This window comes from Triticum aestivum, chromosome 3A, assembly GCF_018294505.1.
Source record: "Triticum aestivum cultivar Chinese Spring chromosome 3A, IWGSC CS RefSeq v2.1, whole genome shotgun sequence".
Classification (NCBI taxonomy): Eukaryota; Viridiplantae; Streptophyta; class Magnoliopsida; order Poales; family Poaceae; genus Triticum; species Triticum aestivum.
The window spans coordinates 247,595,057-247,617,221 of NC_057800.1; the positions used below are offsets into that span (position 1 = coordinate 247,595,057).

The 22,165-nt window shown below is 40.1% G+C and overlaps 1 protein-coding gene across 7 annotated transcripts; it reads right to left on the reverse strand.

Moving 5' to 3' along the window:
- Positions 1 to 333: 333 nt before the first annotated feature.
- Positions 334 to 20,265, reverse strand: LOC123061119 (exportin-7-A). Of its 7 annotated transcripts, none has more exons than XM_044484058.1 (30): positions 20,055 to 20,265; positions 19,001 to 19,219; positions 18,598 to 18,907; positions 17,897 to 18,057; positions 16,827 to 16,892; positions 14,965 to 15,082; positions 14,745 to 14,854; positions 14,556 to 14,651; positions 14,107 to 14,230; positions 11,671 to 11,738; positions 10,611 to 10,697; positions 10,374 to 10,526; positions 10,176 to 10,277; positions 8,573 to 8,632; positions 8,386 to 8,507; positions 8,213 to 8,300; positions 5,657 to 5,761; positions 5,454 to 5,558; positions 5,328 to 5,380; positions 5,179 to 5,245; positions 4,957 to 5,091; positions 4,763 to 4,875; positions 4,588 to 4,681; positions 4,252 to 4,471; positions 3,673 to 3,803; positions 2,745 to 2,897; positions 2,339 to 2,467; positions 2,162 to 2,260; positions 2,013 to 2,051; positions 334 to 935 (listed from the first exon to the last, which is right to left on the reverse strand). In XM_044484058.1, the coding sequence occupies exons 3-30, from the start codon at positions 18,845 to 18,847 to the stop codon at positions 798 to 800; spliced, it is 3,186 nt and encodes a 1,061-aa protein (XP_044339993.1). In that variant the 5' UTR covers positions 18,848 to 18,907; positions 19,001 to 19,219; positions 20,055 to 20,265; the 3' UTR covers positions 334 to 797. The 7 variants fall into 7 exon arrangements, with proteins under 7 accessions (XP_044339993.1, XP_044339995.1, XP_044339996.1 ...); XM_044484060.1 differs by having other exon boundaries at positions 19,165 to 19,219; positions 20,055 to 20,263; XM_044484061.1 differs by having other exon boundaries at positions 19,191 to 19,219; positions 20,055 to 20,188.
- Positions 20,266 to 22,165: the final 1,900 nt, after the last annotated feature.

A 22,165-nucleotide genomic window follows, 5' to 3' on the forward strand; every position in this document is an offset into this window, starting at 1 on the left:
TCTCCTAATCTTCGCAAGAGCTAGGCATCCCTATTCACAGTGGCCTGATTTCAATGCAACAAACTGCAGAAGAGTAAGAAGCATACACAGATGTAATGGACGGGCAATAAAGGCTGGTGTTGATCAAAACAATTACTATGTCGAATACCATAAACCAAACAATAGGTATGAGTCGTGGTCAAGCAGGACTCCGTAGGCCAGCCGGCTGCAGCTCCTTGGTACTTCCAAGCACTTGAAATAGAACTCTGCAAAGCACCCACTGAATAAATTGGCGGCCACCCCCATCACCTGCACAAAACCCGACAGAGACAACAAACAATATATGGCGACAGATTGATACTGTACAAAAGATGTTAAAAGACGGTATTGATGTACATGGGGCAAGATTTTCCCCTCCCTCCCAGACTACCAATTCCACATTTTAGCAAGCCAACATGGCCATTTACATCATTTCCATTCTAACTTTTAAACCAATGAATTAGGTAAGTGATGGCTGTTGTCCCCCTAACAACTTGGGGAAACAGCAATCACGATGAATGTTGCTGTACAAGCAAAGGGATAAGGAGGTAAAACAAGTCAATCCCCACCATTCACCATTCTGATACGGACAACAAGCTAAGAGACTTATAACTGCTTTTCACCACAGCATGGAGCGGCAGAGCCCTATATCTTTCAGCCAATGCAAACTAAAAGTATTTTTTTTCCAACGAATGGTGATTCCTATGAGGCAAACAAGTTGGTATTTACAGCAATGCAGAAGCGCCTCCTTCAAACTTGCAGGTAATTCTGAACGACTGTCACTTTGCTCGGAAATCATGTCTGAATGTTGTGAGATTTTGAGTGAATCTGTCTCTGTTCTTTGGTTCCAAGCTCCTTGTGACATCAGTCATGAGCTTATCGAAACACTGTGAGAGGCGTTGTTGCTGATCTATAGGCTGCAGACAACAGATGTGTTAGCTCTTAGATCAATAAAAACCCCTCTGTTAATTACAGTAACACAAGAAAGAAAACTGGAAGGATCAGTGTAACTATCATAGCATAACTCTAGTGAGATGACACAGTTCAAACTGCAGAAGATATCCTGTTTAAGGAAACAAACAATAGTTCACCCAGTATGTTATTTCTGACAGGGAGGCCCAGTATATTTTTTATTTCACATGTGCTACTTCCTCCGATCCATATTAATTGTCACACACTTAGTACAACTCTAAGCGAGTACTTGAAATAGAATATTCCAGTACTATATACAATTAAGATGTTATCAAAAGATAGTTCAGTTAGAAATATGTATGATATTTCCTCACCGACACCAACTTGATATGCTTTACTACATGTGAAATCAAGATATCACAAGGTAACTTCAAACTAGACTAGTTGCAGCCTCTAGCACACTCCCTCCGTCCGGAATTAACTGTCGCTGAAATGTATAAGGATCACTTTTTAAGAAGTTACTTATTCTGCAATGTGAATATCAAGCAAACATTGTTGAAAGCTTTGATGGTATCTGCATATTCACAGTTTCTGGTGCAAACCTAAAAATTAATACCACCTAAGAAGAACACCTGGAACAAGAAACCTAGCCCTCCTGAATTACGTCAGATGTATGTGCCCATGTGTACCATCTACTCCCTCCGTTCCAAAATAGATGACTCAACTTTATATTGAATCATCTATTTTGGAACGGAGGTAGTATTTGATAAGAGTGAAAATCATTAATACCAAATATTCAACCGAAACTTGATATGCGACATGATTGTCATAACAAATCTCAAATATAGTTTTCCTGGTACATTTGTTTCATCAAAATCATAGACAGAGCTACACTTTCAAGAAAATATTTCACAAAAGCTTACTTTTGACTTGTTTTCTGATATTTACTCAAGAAAATTATATCCTAGCCATGAGATAAATAGACCTAAACACTGATGACAAAATGAAGTTCAACAAATGAAGAAAAGGAAGGGGAAAGGACAAAATGTATAATGGAACTTAGAGCAAAAGAGCAATCTAACCTGTGACGCTAATATCTGCGCTCTCAGATCACTAAACATCTGCACGCCAAAACAGAAAAATAAATCAAAATTACATGAAAACAGTACGAACTAGGAAGAGAAAGAGAGAACAGGAACATGGTTACCAACAACAATAAGAAGAAAGGCACCTGTTCACTGATCATTATCAAACTAAGTATTGGTCTACTGAGACTCCACTGGTTACCCGCATCCTCGAAGATAATGATTTCAAAAAGTGACTTCAGTATCTGTTGCAGAAAAAATATTATTAGTATCATTACAAAGCAACCTTTTCGAATATGGTACAAAAGATTAGCGTCACAAACCTGAGGAAATAAACTTGGGAGCTCCCCAATATGTCGAGCAAGATTCAGTGCAGCTGGTGATGGTGGATTATCACCAGCTGTTATATTGTTAAAATAGAAAGCTGCCAAGCTATCAATGGCAGAAGCACACTGCCAAAAGAAAAAAATAGAATGCATATAACCCAAACAGCAATAGTGTCAGGCATATACATAAGTAATAGAAGGATTTTCTTGCAACAAAACGTAATAAACTAGCTTCAGGCATATACATAGTAGATAATAGAACTTCATTAGTCTTTGTTGTGGTTACAAGTTGTGAAGCAAGTTATCCCTTAGAAAACCATAGCTCAGGCACTGATCCATTACTAGTGTCATGTTGTCATTACAGGAACATTTCCAGGTGGTAAAGAGATTCATAGTGACATACCTGTGTTGATATTCCTGTATCTAATCCTTTCAAGCCAGATTCAAGCGAGGTGACAATATGCACAAATGTGCTTGTGTCCAAATTGAGGACAGAATTGATAGTGATATGGTTGTTGAAAAGAACTTCCATATATCCATAGTATGCTTTTGAAAGCTGAAAGAAATCAACAGCAATGATATGTAAAATAGATGCACCTAAGTGACCACAAAGTGTATTTGCATATAGTCCATGGTTTAACCTACAAAAACACGATCCACAATACAAACAAAGATACTACTACTATTTAGACACGACCTATCATAACCAACGCACAGCAAAAAAAAAAACAAGGTACAAAGAAAGGATATGGCTTACAATCCTGACTCCTGTTTTTACATACTCCCTCTGTTCACTTTTATAAGACGTTTAGACAATTCACACAGCGCCCAAAACAGTTCAGTGTCAGCTGTCCAACACGTCTTACAAAAAAAGAAAAGAGGGAGTATATTATATTTGATTGAAATGTAGAATAATACAGGTTGGAATACGAATTACACTGTTTTAAATCTTTAGGTCATAGAACATAACAAAAATTCCTCATGGAAAAAATTCTGGACACCACTACTTTCCCATAGACCGTTCAGTATGTGAACCATGGTTGCATATGCACCCACAGCATATTATTTTAACACACCAACCATGTAAATACATGAGATTACTTTACTAAGAAAGGATTTACTCAGCTGCATTGGCACCACAATTTTGGTCCAGTTTCTGATGACCGAACTGTTGCATATGCCAAGTATACACGTTCTATGTGACAAGAGACAACAACTTCACTTCTTCGGTGCTATAAAACTTACCACAAATGTTTTCAGATAGCTAACAAACATAACATAGGAAAAACAATTGTAACTAAATTCCAAAGATGGCATAAATAACTCGATACCTTTTTAAATGTCAATATGTCAGACAACGGAATTGACAGGGTCATCTTTAAAGATATATCAAGGGCATCCGCAAGTGCTCTGTCACCATAAAGCTCGAAGACACCAAAATTGACATAGTTCCCACATAGGGCTGCACATACAATTCAAGTGAATGCCAGTCAAAAGAACAGTAAATTATCGGCAAGAAGAGATTACAATTCCACAACGATTCAAATATTTTTATGTGACAACGGTATAAACACAGTACTAGGCAGCACTATTATCTTATTATAACCCTAATAATGCAAATAGAGCTTAGGTTAAAAACACGGCCCCGTAAAATTTCCTAGAATCTGAATAAAGTTGCCTCCTATAACCAAAAGGCTTTCACAGAAACCAGCCAAAATGTATAATTCACAAAATTTGCCCTTAATAGTCCCTTGAAACAAGGATCTCTTTCAAGTGGTTGAAACAAATATACTTCTACTACATAAGTCCTTGAGCATTTGTATCATATACAATGAAATTAACATCGGCAAAAACGTAAGCAACCAGCGGTCACAAAAGAATATGTTTCAAAACACAATACGCATACTCACCCCTTGAAAGAACAGTCAATGAAATCCATATGCCTTTGTATTTACTTCTATAAATATTAGTGCCATTTGGAAGTAATAAAATCCGTGAACCATAAGCCACAATCAGCTTACTAATCTCCCGGAACAGAAGGATCCCATTTGGTGATGACGAATCAAATGTCAATCGTTGAGCCTTATTCAAAACAAATTCAGACATGAACTTGAGTAAGGGTGTGGTGACCTGCATGTGATGATGAATAAGGAGAAGATTAATAAGCCGTGGATTCTAGATAACAAGGTTAAGCCCAATAAAAGCGAAGTGTCCCAAAAAATGTAACATTAGTGATCATTGACAACCTCTGGTTCATCAGTCAGCAGGGAGATGGCTCTCAACAGAAGAGGCATGCGAGACGGATACAACCAGTCAAATAGGAGGCCGTAAGTCCTGCGGCTGAATTAGATCAACAAAAGAGCAGTTAGTCTCCAAATTTTACAAACTATTGGGACACTTGTGTATGTTCAGAGAATACACCTGTTTGTGGCCATAGCAATGCCTCGTAGATCTCTCATCAAACCAGTAAATGCGTACTTTACAACATCAGTCCGGAAAGCAGCATCAGCACTTGCCTCCAATTTAACTGCAACCTATAGTGAAAACAAAGAATAAAATTAGATAACAAATGTGATAAAAAATCTATACTAACGCAAAAATAACAAGCTATGCACCTGCAGAAGTGGCTCCATGAAACTTCGGAATTTTACTGGGCCATCCTCCATGAATACCAAGCAGCCAAGGATGTAGTAGAAGTTAGTTCTACTGCGGACACATCTGTATTCTTCAAGAAACGGAAAATTTTCCCGCTGGCAGTATGAATAGTAAAAACAGAATCATTTCCAAGACCGAGAAGCACAGATATCTATCAAATGAAAGTAGTGTGAAGCACTTACAGAATGATTTGCGATAATGAACTTTGTACTCTCCAGCTTGAGAAGAAGCTTTCCAGTCATATAGCTGCTATGGCAATACAAGATGAAAATAAAAATCATGATGCTGAACATGAGAAAATGAAACTGAATACATAAATCTACAAGTTTACCCAGATGCAAGCTCCAGGAACAGTGACAGAGTATGATCAATAACATCTTCGCACTGTATACACATCAAAGGTTAGCAACACCTTATAGATCAAAGTCAAAGCTGAAATCAGTAAATGAATAGTCACCTCAGCATAGCATTTCAGATTTGTAGCTATTTTCCCAACAATGACGTTGAGTAAAACTAAATGGTCAGTCAGTCCAAGAAGTTCAGACAATCTTGCATACAACTGCTGCAGCAAAGAAGCAATGCTTTATAATATGACAGAAGGGTATATCAAGATACAGTACAAATAATATCAGTCTGTCATATAATTTCATGTTTCTAAACCTTTGAAGCATGCATGGCTTGGTCCCCTACATATGACCTTCTGAAATTTTGAACAAAGATAAGAATAGCTCGATCAAGCCTTTGCTTACTTATTTCTTGATATCTCTGCAAAGAAAAGATAATGAGTTACACTTCACATAATAAGCTTGCGCCGCTTATAAATAAATACTGGTAAGCAAAGTAAAGCCCTGATCTGATGGCATGCCATATAAGGATGAAAGAACAACAACAAACTCATGCAAGTTCAGCAAACGCAAGAGATAATATCACATACTCCCTCCGTTCCAAATTACTCGTCGCGAAAATGGATGTATCTAAAACTAAAATGCATCTAGATACATCCATACCTGCGACAAGTAATTCGGAACGGAGGGAGTACAATTTATCCTACGGGGGAAAAGAATTTTGAGTCATCAAGAGATAATATCTAAGTAGGATATATGCATATGGAACCAACATTTATGTCATAATAATCATCCCAAACCATGCTTTGTTGATGCCATGTGGGACTGTGGGCAATAGCTCTGCTGGTACAAGCTCCACCCACCCAAAGGGGGTGGAAATCTACTAGTTATCTAAATACCTTTGAATTGTGAAAGTTAAACTTTATTTAAGGCAGCTAGAGGCTGAGATCTTTGAAGGGAAGTTAAGAGATCAAGTTTGCGTAGCCCACGTATTCATGAACCAACTACATAATTAATCTTCTGTCTTCAATGAGCAATGTTAATGAGGAGCAAGCAACTACATAATTAGTCTTTGTCTTCTCCTCTCGCCCATATTGTCTACATCAACCTCACTCTCACAACGCAATCCATCAAATTCACCTCCAGCCAAGGATGGGCGTAAAAACCATAGGGCCAAAACCAAAACTGAAGATGAATTAACTGATTTTGCTCAGAACCAAATTAGCCTTTGTCTTCTCCTCTCGCCCATATTGTCTACATCAACCTCACTCTCACAACGCAATCCATCAAATTCACCTCCAGCCAAGGAATGGGCGTAAAAACCATAGGGCCAAAACCAAAACTGAAGATGAATTAACTGATTTTGCTCAGAACCAAATTTACAAAACCAAAAATGATTTTTGGTGAAATTGGTTTTAAACCACCAGAACATTGGCTTACAAAGCAAACTATTTGGATTAAGGAACAAGCTCTATGGCCCCGTGGCAGATTGTGGGCATCACAGCAGGGCCCATGGCCATCCACAATCCCCAACCTCATCATGCATGCACATGCACCAGATCAGCAGCAGTTAGATCCAATCACAAGTCCTCAACAAACAAACACTAGAACGTAAGGAGAGGCTGCCATGTCACAAGCAACTCCTTGTGAATATTCTCCCTCTCCCTCTGTCTCTCGCAGCCACAGCGAGAGCCAAGGCCGACGGCAGCCATTGATATGGCCAGCAATTTTTGCCAACCTAGCCTTCCTCCCTTGATTGCATACCTTGTGTGATGAGCATCTCTTGGTTGTGGGTTTCCAGGTGAGTGTATAATGTGTTTGACCACTTCCAAGTCAAAGATGTGTCCTACCATGTAGCATGGTAAGGTGTTTCGACCACTTCAAGTCAAAGATGTGTCCTACCATGTAGCATGGTAAGGTGTTTCGACCACTTCAAGTCAAAGATGTGTCCTACCATGTAGCATGGTAAGGTGTTTCAGTCAAAGCTCCCTACTGGAGCAAACCGTGCACTACTCCCCAGCTCCCCGCTATGAATTTGCAAACCTCAACAGACTGCCAGTGTTGAGCCAAGGAAGAGGGGATGAGGCCAAGTCATCATGCCCTGGGCAAAACGCGTGCTACAGTAGGTGGGACAGAGGGTCGCAAATCTCACTAGGGTGAGACAACTCCAAAAACACGTCCATAGTTCAGACTGCAGGCTGCAATTCTTTGTACGTGATCTGATGTGCATTGTGTTTTAACCAAAAACCCAAGCCGAATTGTCACCAAAGTTTCTGTTTACAAAAAACTAGTACTAGATGCTTCTGTTGCTGCTTTCAACTATGCACATTAGTACAAAAACCAAAACCAAGTTTTCGGCTTAACTGAATGTCTACTCAGACTCTAGCCCATACAAGTAGACTATTTCAGTAACACAAGTGGCACTGGATTAGGGTGCACGTCAAACAGCAAGTGTTTATGGGGGCTGTTGTTTCTACCATTTCACTATACCCTCAAATTCAGTTTATTTTGCCTAAAGTGAATGTAACAGGTAGCATTGGGACAAAAATATGGTTGCTGTAAAGAGCACTGAACACTTCCAAAATTAGTCATTTGAAGCAGGGCAGTTGCAATTTTACAAGGGAATGGAGAAATAGGTGGTTGGACATTTATGGTATAGTTGGGTAAAAGGTCAACACTGTTAAACTGTGAAGGTTCTTGAAAAATAATGTTGTTCCAAAAACCGAAAGAACATGTCTAATACCATTACCAATAGTCCAATACTACATTCGCAGGCATCTACGTATATCAGGTAGCACATAAAAAAGGAAAATCTTCCTGCAAGCAAACTAGCTCATCATTCATGTCAAGCGATGAGATAATTTCACCTAACCTGTGCATGCACCCCTGTGTCAGTAATATTTATCAACTGTAACACACGAGCCGCAAGTTCTGCATCGAATAACTCCTGTGAATCTTGGCTGCAGAAGAAAATGGCGAACCTTGTTAGTGAAAAGAATATATTAGAAAAAGAGAAGGCAAACAGCAACAAAATTAATTACTCGCCTGCAACCAACAGTCTGCCTAATCTTGAGAATAGCTGCAATTATGTGGACCATCCATGCAATTTGCCCTTCAATGACAGACAGCTCAGCTGCATCTCCAGAAGCTGGTAATCTTGACCTTGCCTGTACAAATATTTTACTTTGAATCTCTTCTGGGAAAAGAAAAATGATAAACAAGACTGACATACCGTATAAGCTTGTAGAAGAGGCTCCATGATATTAATGATGAAGAGGCTACAGCTTTCATACTGCAAACTCATCAAAAGAAAGTAACTATCAGGGCATGCAATATAAAAAACTTAAGCAAGTCCAAAAATCCCAAAGAAACAAGGACTTCCTTTTTCTACAGAACATGCAAAGCCTTGCATATAAATTTCTTGGGAGAAACAACAACATATAGAAGGGAAGGCCGACAAGAGGTCACAAAGCCTCTCAGCGAACAAGCCAGGCCGGAAAAACAACAGTGTCCTAAGGGGTTTCATGTAACTACTGCATCCTGATGTCAAGGAAATCAGTGATTGATGTAATTCTATAGAAGGCAAACAGATAAAAGGAAGCACGCATTTTGCTACAAAAAAACTTATATTTATCACGTTTAGGAAACAATGAAATTGGATATAAACACATGTATAACAATCCATGAATGCATGAAAATATATATCAAAATGAATCCATGAAAAGGGGGTCGACGATTACAGGAATTGGTAGAACAATCATTTAACCACTGCATACTACTATCAAAGAAATCACTTGTGATTGAAGTAATTCTATAGAAGGCAAATAGATAAAAAAGTAGCAGAAGTTTTGCCAAAAACCTTATTTAAAAAGGCACAATAGCGTTTAGGAAACAATGAAATCAGATATAAACACTCAGTGGTGAGTGGTGACTGGTGACTGGACATGCATAACAACTCCATCCAAATCTCAATTGAAGGAATTATAAGCCTTCATATATACGTCCACCATTCTATAAAAATATAAATCAAAATGAATCGATGAAAAGGGGGATGATGATTATGGGAATCGGTAGAACAATCCTAATCAAAGTACCAAACCCTCGTACCGAGTTGAAGGGCATACAGCTATAATCTGTAAGGAAGAAATTGTATCATGGTTCATAGTAAGAAATAGTACAGGTAAAGAATTATGGATGAATTTTATACCTCAACGATCTCATATACTGAAATGTAATTAAAAATAGTTTTACATGAGTTGGCCAGATTTCTCTAATAGCTCAGGGTGTAGAGTACATATAGTCCTTTACATCAGTCAGTCCAAAACTCAGAGTTGAACAACACAGTTGATTCAGCAAAAATATCATGTGCGGTCACTAAAATTTCGTCAACAACTTAACAAATGCAACAAGATGAAGACTATAATGCTTGTCTGCTGCCTTATCTTTGTGTAGACTCTGAATTCAAACAAAGCACTCAATGTAAGAATATTCTGAGGTTGCAAACAGTTTCTCAGCATCTTAACAAATGAAGATGAGTAGCAGAATGGTCATCTATTGCATTATCTTTGTGTAGATTGCACAGTTTTGGCAGCCCGGAAACTCTTGAGTTGAATACATAAACTTACTGGACATGCTAGTCAGAGCACAAAGGTGCATATCACATGCTCGATCCAAAACTGACACATGCAAACCCTTAACCACATTTACTGAAAAACTGGAATAGGGGCTAAATCCTACTAACGAATGTGTACATGTTTACTGAGTCAAATCAATGTTTTGAATACAAAAGATATAATATATTAAATCAGAAAGAAAAATTTATGATGTAGCAGCACCTTGAATCTACAAAGATAAGGAAGACTCTCCAGCTGATCCTGGAGACTTTCCGCATTTTCTAACGGATTATCTGGGTCTGGTGAGTTATCCGCAAAGCTGGCCTGTGATGAACAGAAATGACATAATAATAAAAATGGCAAACAGTTTCTTCTTAGACTGAAATAAAAAAGTAGTTGACCTCTCACAGAAGAAGGTACCTGGACAGAATTAATTCTAGAAGTGATAAAACCCTCTGTAATTTTGGGTACAGTTTCATCAAGCAGACTCGGTGTATCGCCTTTCAAGTAAGGCACAGATGTCACCAGCCTTGACCAGAGACTTAAAAGATAGTAGACGCTATTACTGGCCCACTACAAAATAAATAATCGGTAACATACCAAAGTCATAACAGACAATAATCAACAAAGATTAAGTGAGCAAGAAGAAAGACAAACCTGCCATGATAGCAATGATTTAGTTGTAAATTCTGCTACGAGACCAAGCCATTCACCATAGAACTCAACATTCAGAAGCTCTGATAACTGTGAGGTATAATAGATCAAATGTTCAAAACATTTAATAAAAAATTGAATCATTCCTAGCCTGAAGGATGCCAGTACAACCATGAAGTAAGCTAATTAATAAATTGACCCGAAAATGGATAACAACCAAATTTAAACCAAATCATCAGGATGTAGGTATTCCCAATATGACATAAATTAGATTCACAAAAATAAACAACTAGGGAGTATCACAGAATAAATATGATACAGTTTGATAGGATGTTGCTTCAATTACAAATCACAGATTAAGTTGCACTATTTTTGACTAAACAAATCAATTCATGGCAAACTTTGAATAGAAAAACGACATTAATATGTTTTCGCTTGAAGACAAGTAAAATGGCAATTTGAACATAACAACAGAAATAAGTCATATAGCTCACTAATACATGGTATATTTGGCAAGAGAAAAACAAGAACTACAACCATACGAAACTGAGAGATGTCATTATCCAGCAACAAGTTTATTTACAAAAATGAACCCCAAAAAAACATCATGCATGGGGGAGCCATAAACCACAACAGGTCACCACTTAAGACATTGACAAGAATAATGATCGTGATATGAATACAATGTTCCATCAAGTACAGTGATGTTTGTTTATGGCTAACATTTCAAATAATACATCAGCAGTCACAGCACAGAATGATGGAACTCAAGTGTAGCATAATTGGTTGACCGATTTTTGTCATTGATAAAGCTAAAAGATTTGGAGAAGCTACAAAACCAAAATAGTACTACCTCATGCATCCAACATGCCAGGAGAGCGAACTTGGGTAGGAAAACTACATGCATACTTCACAACTGTTGCACCACTATCATTACTGCAATGGATAAGTTTGTCTATAGTCTACTAAATACTTAAAGAAACAAACATAAACATATCTTTAGTCACAGAATAGACAAGAATTAAAGTAGGGTTATTCTTAATTTAAGTAGCAATATCACAACCTGGTAATTCACTTTAAAGCGTCCCAGAAGACGGCAGAACTCATGGTAATTTCCATGATCAGCGAGACCTGTTAATGGTAAGTCAAAATAAATTACATAGAATTATTTAATTCTTTCCACAGGTGCATGGGTAAGTTTGGCTTCTCCTTGCACATAAATTTAGCTATCTTTCCCTAATAATAAAGCACGGGTTGAGTCTCTCGGGTTCACCGTCGCGGCTTTTTTGCGAAAAAGTCCTTATGTTTTTTCTTTATTAACCCGCAGTCCCTGTTTTAGTCAATCCAGAACGTTTCGTTTTGTAAAAAGAAAAAAAACTGGCCATCGCGCGGAGCGCCGCTACTCCAGCCGCAGCCAGCTCCTTCTTCTCTATCCAGTATCCACGTCCCTCGCATCGCCCTCCTCTCCCCCGCAGCTGCTTTGCGCCGTCTCCCAGCTTGCACGCGACGCGAGCTCGCACCTTCCATGGCGTCTGCGCCTCCTCTCCTTCCCTCGCCGGCGTGCGTCGCCCTTTCGCGCCTCCCCTCCTTCCGCACGGGCAGCGTGCTGCTGCACCCGTCCTTTGGTGCAGCACCTCCGGCCACCACAATAACGAGCAGCTCCGTCGCCGTGGGCCTCCTCCTTGCCTTGCACCAGCTCCACTTGCTCGCCTTGCGCCGCTGGCCATGAGGACTCCTCCGCGAGATTTGGATGGAAAATTCATAAGGACGGACGGTGCGGCAGGGCCGACGCTCGGTGGAGAGGTGAGCGCCCTTGCGCGTGAGTGCGGGCATCAGAGGTGGTTGAGGTGAGCGGCATGGGCAACCAGGCGTTGGGCGACGAGAGGAGAAGAAGGGGCGACCGGATGCACAAGGGGGCGCGAGGGAGCCGCAGCTGAGCGATGGCTGCCATGGCCGGAGGCGGCAGCTCGGGCATGGTGACGCGATGCACAGCGGGAGAGGAGGAGAGGAAGAGCGAGGCCAACTGCGGTCCGGCGGGGTTCGTCGGCGTGTGCGGCCGGGCCAGTCGCCGGGTGGCCGTGCAGCGAGCCCGCGTGGGGGATCGGGTGCAAGGCACCTCACCTCTGTGAGTGTGCGAGTGTGGCGGCGCACACCGGATCGAGAAATACGAGAGGAATTTGGGGATCGGGATAAGGTTCAGGGAGGCTGCCGCTGGTGATGGGCTGAGGAAAAGGGGCCTGCAAATTGCTGCTATGCATTGCTTGGGCCAAAAAGAAACACACAGAGAGAGCGGTGAGGTATATGCTGTTTTATAAGAACTTAATAACTTTGTCTAAAAAAGAACTTAAAAACTATTTTATTTTGGGTTGTACCAACTCCAAATAAATTATTCCACGTGGAACTTACATTTACACTGCTATACAAATATAATTCCAACTATTTAGTTAAGAGGTTTAAATTGAAAGTGGGTTATGGTTAACTCCCAATGAATGAAATGATTTGTTTTTAGCCACCTAATATTATTGGGAGGCTATGTTCATGAGTTATAAATAGAACCACCATGTGAATTCCCTAGATCAAAGATCCATACAAATTATTTGTTTGAATTTCTTTTGGGTTGGCAAATTTAATAAGATTTCAAGTGAGTGTTTTTAAACAACCACATTTCAAATTAAAGCATGATGACATGACCAGCAAAAATAATATGAAACAAACATTATAGTTCAGCATATGTGGTACTGACGCAAGAGAAGCCTAAGATGCCCAGCCATGTTGCACTTATGAAAAAAGTAAAGAATCGGGGATAAGAAAATTCCATGTTCCAAGGAAAGGTCTGGTTGACTCGGTCCTTATAGACGTTATTCCAAATTTGTATTTCGAGACCGCACGAGGCCAAGCCGCGGCTGCCTTTATTCAGAAACAGTGTGCCCCGACGGGCCTTCACACATTGTGTATGTTCTTTTTTATGTATTGCATTTTTGACTAACCGTGTGAATCTCCTAAGTTTTCAACAGTGATAATGGTGTCGTACTAAATAAAAAATAGGCATGGTTGGCAGATGCGAAGACATCGGTCATGATAACATGATCGGCTTTACATACATGCTCATAACAAAAATACCTTTAAGTTGAAGGTTTGAGTTTTTTTCCTCCGTTGCAGGTTTGAGTTTTTTTTCCTCCGTTGCAACGCACGGGCCCTTTTGCTAGTGACTTGTAATTCAACTCAAGACTTTAGGTTCACGCAACTACTCCCTCCGTTCCAAATTACTCGTCGCAGAAATGGATGTATCTAGAACTAAAATACATCTAGATACATCCATACCTGCGACAAGTAATTCGTAACGGAGGGAGTAGTAATTAGCTAGTCAACTTAAATGCTTCTTAACTGGTGAATAACAGGCTTGTTCCCTTCACTAAAGGACTTCAATCCAAGACTATTGTTCTGAACTGAAAAACAGCACTATTAACAATCTTGCGAGCAAAATGTAGAAGTGCTAAACCTTGGCCTGTTTGGAGTATCTCCCTGGTGCCTGACATCAGATGTGAGAGAAACTGGGACCTGGCGGGGTCTTCCACAAAAAGACTTCGCCTGACAGAAGCAAGTCTGACAAGAGATTCCAAAGCCTGTAGAAAACAAGGTCCATGCACACATACATAAGGCAAGCATTTCTTGAAGAAGAAAAATCGATGTATATAACAAAGATAAAATATGCTTCTCAGACTCAGATATCACCAGGAAAATACTGCTCCTACATCGGAGTCAATCAAAATATTAAACATCAATATTTCATGACTTGCAGGTTCTAATAGCTAGTAACATACCAATAATAAATATATCAATAACCAGCCAATCAAAAGGTCGTTTAAGCATGTGGAACAGTGGGTCACTGGTGGTACATTTGCAGAATGTACTACTGATCACACAGCATTCAAAACACTTAAAATGTACCTCTTTTGAAATAGATGTATCATTGACTTTGTAGTAATCAAAAAATATCTGAACAGTGGAAGGATCTTGAAGGAGAGGCCTCCAGGATGCAGGAAGCTGCATGAAGATATAAATATGCGTAAACTACAAGAAAAGGCAAAAAAAAAGTGTCCGTTTAATAGGAAGCTAACAATTAAGCAACCAATATACCTGCACTGTTCCAAACTCTTCAGAGCTCTCATCCACTGGAGAACCAACAAAGTCAAATGACAAGCACCTCAATGCAAGCGAAATAGGAACACGCCTTAGCTCATCCGGTACTGTAATGTAAGAAGAACTGTATTAGTTGGTAGAAATGAAATCAGAGTAGGTATTCTAATGAAGTCTAATAGAATGACAAATCATGCCCACGTAACACCTCAAACATCACCTTCACTTTTCAGTTGGTGTAATGAGGTAAGAGAAATTTGGAAAATCTGCAGAAGAAACTGATCCTTGAATGAAGTTGCAATTTTTCTGTGAAGTGTCAAAGGCATTGCAGAGTTCGCCTACATGCATAAAAAAGATAATAAACATTCAACTTCCTCATACAGTATGCCTTAAGAAAGGAAAATGATTGATACAAGAAATGAGCATTACACTATAATAGCAATGAAAAAAGGAAAAAAAAGTCAACTATAACAACTAAAAATCATGACCAGAAGCGATGATGCTAGTAGTAAACACCAAAAGCTGAAGGTAGTTTCCAATATGAATAGAACAGTTAACTGCATACCGATAACTTTAATTGGTCCAACTATTCATAGAGTGGTTACAGAAACACAAAGAAGTAATATGTTCGATTGAAACTAGTAGGAGACGCAATTAGGATATTTTTCTTTTGCATTAAGCTAGTAAGCTTCACCAAAGAATTAGCCATGGACAGGAATGCGTGAAAGTTAGCTATCCATGTGCCAGAACAATGACTAGGTTTCAAGATCTTATGGGTTTCAACTCTAGCCTACCCCAACTCTTAAGCTATGTGTATTCTTTATTCATGTTATGAAGAGCACGACACTTGGTTCCACCTTCTATGCAAACGGAACTCCCGTTATGAGGAGTTGAAAGTAACTTTCAATCATCTATTCAGAAGTAACAACAAAAGGCGGAAAAGGAAAAGAGAGCCATAAAAAAGATTGGATGACAGGTCATACTAACAGATGACCTGCAACAGCTTCAAGCAGTTGTAAAACTGTCAGAGTTCGCCCACTAGCAACTAAGTGAGGCCGCACCTATTACGATTGATACTAAATCCCTTCTAAAAAGTTAGTGCACACGTGGAATCCATATAGGGTATGGAGTAAATTATAGAATTTATTCCAAAAATAAGAAAGCATGCACGCATACAACAGATGTAAACCAGTAATTAATCTCTGAATATGTACAAGATACAGGCTGTCTGGAGAAGAGACCAACTTTGAATGATAGCACTCAAATCTGAGGGAAATAATCAGGATGATTGGATCCACTTTCCCCGTATATCTCAAACTTAAACTTGTAGTTTCTAAAATTAGCATGGAGATATAAATGGAGATTGAACATCGATGAGCCAACCATCCCTATTAATTAATATTAAATACACCCGCTTATTCATATTGGTGGGATTAAACAGTACTCCCTCCGTAAACTAATATAAGAGCGTTTAGATCACTACTTTAGTCATCTAAACGCTCTTATATTTCTTTACGGAGGGAGTAATATTCTAACCATTAGGACTGCATGCTCTTTTTGCATGCCAATAATGACTTCTTATTTAGTATGAATGTAGTGAGCCACATTGTTTACAAGGCATCCTGCCTTAGACGCTTAGGCGATAAGGCGCCCTAGCAGCGCCTTACAAATATGCCCGCTTTAGGCGCTTAGGCATCAGAGCAGGTGGTGCTAGCTTTAGGTCGCCTTTTTTTGCGGGAGCGCTTTAGGTCAGCTTAACACCTTATAAACAATGGTGAGTCGTAAGTCCATCGTGTTCGCTAGTACTTATACACTATTAACTCACATGCAGTTTCCGATGAATGTACGTGTTAGTGGTTCTATGCCCATGGAAGCTAGATATGTACGTCAATAAAACTGTGCATGACAAATAACGTTAGACAACAAAATATTGTGCAGCGTTATAGAAGGAACAATGTCAATACCTTTTTTGGGAAGTCAACCAATGTATTAAGTGTTTAATATAAATGCCTAACTATATTGAATAGAGAAGAAACCGTTTATGGAAACAAGATATACAGTAGAAAATTTTCCAGATCTCACCTGGTTCATTTCCATTACGAGAAAATTTAGTATCTTCAATCCTATTAAATAGTGATCCTGAGATGCCTGAAGACATAAGCATAAGCAACAAATTTAGAAAACTGAATCAGATAACATTTGACATGGCATGATTTAAAAAAGTTCCAAGTGAAATTTTATTGCGGAAACCTGCTTCATTTCAATTTGCTTTCCATAAATAGGTTGATTGTAATTGGCACTATGCTACATGCTAAAGACATGCAATCAGGTTTTGGCATGAACAAGACTTCTGCTTTATAAAACCAAAGGTGCTTTCGAAAGTACAATTCATCACACTGACTTGTCACCCTCTTTGCTTTTTTGTATCTGAAAATGGAAATAACTATACTACAAGTACACAGCACAAGAAAGTGCATTTTGGAGCAATTAAAAATGTGATCAAATAACTCAAACCAAACCAGTTATCAGTAATATTATCAACTGAAACACTGTTAAACTTGAAAGCTGGTGCTTGCTCCTCATAGTACATTGAGAAAATCAAGTTCGATTTACCAAAGAGATGCAAAACAAACATAATAAATTTGTTAAATACCTCCAAGAAGTTAAATTCTTAAAGCCATCAGGAATTAAGCACTATATATTTTGCTTACAAAATACCGTCTTTCCGTCTAATGAGAGTCATAACCATTGTTTATAAGGCGGTAAGGCGACCTAAGGCAAGCACCAACCGCCCTGAACCTAAGCGATGCCTAAGTGCCTAAAGCGGGCATAATTGCAAGGCGTTGCCTGGGCACCTTGCCACCTAAGCGTCACCTAAGCATCCAAGGCAGGACACCTTATAAACAATGGTCATAACATCCATACATTTTCACACACAGATGCATGTGTATCTGGCACAGCTGGTTATATTTTGACGGTTGGTTCTGAGGAGAAGGTTTCAGTCAACTATGAGTATGGAGTCCTTATTTAAAACATGACACAACTCTACTTTAAGCAACAATACTTGTCCCAGGTATGGAGTCCATACTTCATACATGATAGGAAATTAGGCAACTCCATTACGAATGCAAAAAAACGCAAGAAATACTTACAAGAGCTAAGAAATCTGTTGCTTCTTTAAAAATCTCTCTGAATCTGTCATCATCAAACCATCCAAATTTTGTTATCCGACATGCAAGCTGAATTAGGGAAATAGTCACAAAGTTCTGCAATTTAGGTCCTCTTGCCGCAAGGTAGTTCATGACATAATTCCCTTCACACAGATTACAACTAGATTAGTCTTTAATTAGCAACAAAAAGATGGCGCAGAGCACAAGTGTGTTAGGGAGGATATAGATAAATAAGTTATCTATTTCGGCTAAAATGCATAAACATAAAAATTGAGATAAAATGAACATAAATACTTATCCCTTCCAGGTATGCTACAGAAGCACAAAAAAAAGGTAAGCATAGAGTACGTAAATTATCATTTCACCTTTGTAATAAACATAAATGCTTTTAAGGACAAATAAAATAAGCTGTGAATCAAGGAAACAACAAAACCATTATGGTTTAAGTAAGGACTCAATGACATTTGGTAACTTATACTTAACATTTGTAAATGCCCAACTACCTTGTACATGACATTTGGTAACTTATACTCAACATGACAAGTACAACACGCAACTTGTACATGAATGTGAACATATAGAAAGAGACATAAATCCAACATGACATGCAGATGCAACAGTTGAAAGAATCAAAACTCAATGACATGCAATATCATGCTATGTTGTCGGAAAAGAAACATTACGGATATCAAGGCGCAATTGCAGAGAAAGACTGCGGTCTGAGACTTGCTTCACCAAGCTTGTACTGGCCAACATCAAGGCATATGGAGTTGACGCATTGTCCAATATATATTGGCACTGCGAAATGTAGTCACTGTTCTCTGAGAAGCACTTGAGCGTACTTTCTGCATGTGCTCTCTCAGCCGAGTCTCTAGAGTTGTAAAGCTTTTCGCACAACACCTCTAACTGTGCTAGGCTCTCCATTGAAGACATGAACAAGGAGCTCCAATTTTCCTTTTGATCAAGTATCCAGGATTAATATGCCACCAGGTTCTGAATTAATATCCACGAATTTGCATGAATGGTCATCACAAACTTAAAGTTAATGCATTAGGTATTCGCTTCAGTAGGGAACTTAAAAAGTACCATAAAAGCTCTGAAGCTGAAATATATGATTCTAGCACATGAAGAAGGATTGTCAAAATACATTCATATTACAAGATAAATGTTCCAACAACAGAGTTTCTCAGGTACAGTCTTTTCAGTGAAGCTTAATCAAAGATTAAGACACAAGACACAAGAGAAAACACCTAACAAACACTTAAATCGCCAATACCAGCCACAATCAGCCCAGGGTTGAGTGATCTGCACGGATGGAAATGCAAGACTCAGTGATGGCTAAAGAAGCACAATGACAAATAATCATCTACCAAGAAGTTTCTGTTGGATTTTCTATAGTGCACAAGTGCTGTCTAACACAAACACCCAGGGGTACAGCAAAACATAATGGCAGAGTGGCGACCTTACAAATTAACTAAATGATGCATCTGTAAGCCGTTCTATTTTACAGAGCACAAACAAACACAAATACCAGATCACGGGTATTGAACAGCACGATGAGATGACAAGTTGACAAGTACTTTGAACTGGAAATGCATGCTGCATTTGCTATGCAAATTATTCATACAAAACCCATTTCGGTATATATGCAATCGGCAAAAGAATCACAGCACTAGAAGCTTGTGGTATCATCCCCTAATCGCCAAATCACCCATCCGATTGCAACACAATAGCGTCAATGCATCAAAATCGTTCTACTTCGCCTCCTTATCCAAGGATCTAAGCACAGCACAAGCCACGAGAAAGCAAAACCGAAGATCCGATCACCATCAGAGAACAAACCAAGCAATCATCTACCCATAAACGACCACGTAAGCATCCTCGGGAGATCCGGCGAACTCCCAGCACGTCGAGATCCCCCGAACCCCGAGCGACCCCGCCGCGAACGCGCCGAATTTCACGGCATTCCAATCCTAAAACGCCGGAACGGGCACCGCGTTGGCGGCCTGAGCTACCACCACGGGCCCGATCGAGCTCCCCGCGCTGAGGCGAGGCTAAATCGCGGCACAGGCAACTCTACGGTAGACGTCGGGCAGCAAAAGCATCGCGGCCGCGGTGATCGGGGGCGTGCCGGACCTACCTTATCCCCGTGCCTGCGGAGTCCGCGGAGGTCACTGTCCGACGGTGGCTGTGGTGGCTAGGTCTAAGGCTGCCGTCTCGGCGTGGGGATCGGAGGCGTGCGTTTTTGGGTGAGGGAGGGGTGTGGGAAACGGAAATGAGGAAGCTAAATAGGAGGGAGGACGACGGGGTGGGGGTGGGGTGGGGAGCGTGTGTGCGTGCAGCGGTGGGGAGTGGGAGGCGATGATGTGCGGCGCTGTGGTGTGCCGGTGACGGGAAGTGATGGGCCGGGTTGGACTTTGCGTCTGCAGATTTCTCTGCTAGGGTTCATCCACGCATCGTCACTTTTGCTAGCCTACCGTCCGGTACAGCTTAGGACAAGTGTTATTTTCTTTGTCATTGTTTTACACTAAACTAATAAAAAAGCCAGTGCATCGCAACGGGTTAAATAAATCTTGTACGCCCTAATTTGTGTTTCTACTTAAATGACACATATTATGATTGACACGCAGGAGATCTATATGCCGATATATTAAGATAGAGAGTAGTCACAAGTTACAAGAGTTGTGGATCAGCGTCACAACCCACAAGACGGCAGCCAGATCTATAGTGCCACCTGGACTCGAGCTAAGTCGGGGGTAATTCTCTTAAAACTATTGTTCCCCGTCTTCTACCACTCATAGCAAGTGTTTCAAATAATGTCACCAATGAAGTGTCGCGGTTCGGCTTTGTAGTAGTTGCTACAAGATTCATGTAGGCTATCGTCCGGTACTGCTGCTTGCGTCAACTGTATTTTCTCTCAAATGATAAATGGCATATGTGTGGCACGAAGCACTCTGATCCTGGCATTTTTTACAACTAAAGTTGTTATTTGAAAAGAAAAAACTGAAATTTATCATCCAAAAAGAAGTTGTCATGCTTGACAACTAAAGTTGTCATCATCGCGACACTAAACTTGCCATAAAATCGTTGAAAGTTGTCGTGTGTTTGTGCCACATGTGTGACACTTATCACGATCCTATTTTCTTTCTCTTTGAATTACACAAAATACGGGTTGCTACAAGATTCGTGTAAGCCTATATTTAATAGTATTATTTATGTTTGTACATTTAAGAGAAAAATAGTGCTAACTATACATGTTTGTGCATCTAAGAGAATAAATATTGCTAATTTCGTCCTCAGGTAAATGGAGTACAATTATTGATATTTCATCAATTTATTAACTAAGACACAATCTACAAAGATATTATCATAATCATACGTCGTTGAAACGAAAGAAGAGGCATTGCCTCAAAGTATTGCAGATAGTAAAATATACATTGGATTAGACTAAGTAATACTAGATAAATTTGCTTGGTTTGGATTTTGTATGTCACAAATTGATGAAGGAGGAAGAAATGACTGTTGGAGAGAGAAGCTCTCCCGACGCGCTCGCCTCGCCCCTCATCCTGTGTGCCGCCGCCGGAAGGGAGACACCGGCGGCCGGCACGCCGGGTGGGGCGAGCGGGGAGGACATGCCAGTGACGTGGGTCCTGGCCATGGGTGTGGCGGCCGTTACTGGGCGCTGGGGGAGGATTCGGAGGGTGAAGATGACGAGTGAGGGAGTCCTGGATTAGGGGGTTCTCGTGTGTCCGGGCTATGTGACATGGGTCGGACTGTTGGACCATGAAGATATAAGGCAGAAGGCCTTCCCCCGTGTTCGGGTAGGACTCTCCTATGCATGGATGGCAAGATTGTTGTCTGAATATGTAATTTCCTTCCTCTGTAAACCGATTGTGTACAACTCTAGGCCCCTCCAGTGTGTATATAAACCGGAGGGTTTAGTCCATAGAGGCTATCAGAATCCATAGAGGCTAGACAGCTAGGGTTTAGCCATTACGATCTCGAGGTAGATCAACTCTTGTAACCCCTATACTTATCAAATACAATCAAGCAGGACGTAGGGTTTTACCTCCATTCAGAGGGCCCGAACCTGGGTAAACATCGTGTTCCCCCTGTCCCTTGTTACCTTCGATCCTCAGACGCATAGTTCGGTACCCCCTACCTGAGATCGGTCGGTTTTGACACCGACATTGGTGCTTTCATTGAGAGGTCCACTGTGTCATCGGTAGAAGGTTCGATGGTTCGTTCAAT

Bases quoted from the DNA above. Each gene is read 5' to 3' on its own strand.
- LOC123061119 (XM_044484058.1), bottom strand. From the start codon at position 18,847: ATGTCTTCAATGGAGAGCCTAGCACAGTTAGAGGTGTTGTGCGAAAAG. The intron at 5,381-5,453 runs GTGACTATTCAT...ATGTGTATACAG, and splicing joins ATCTGAAATGCTATGCTGAG to TGCGAAGATGTTATTGATCA. The intron at 3,804-4,251 runs GTGAGTATGCGT...TTGTATGTGCAG, and splicing joins ATTGACTGTTCTTTCAAGGG to CCCTATGTGGGAACTATGTC.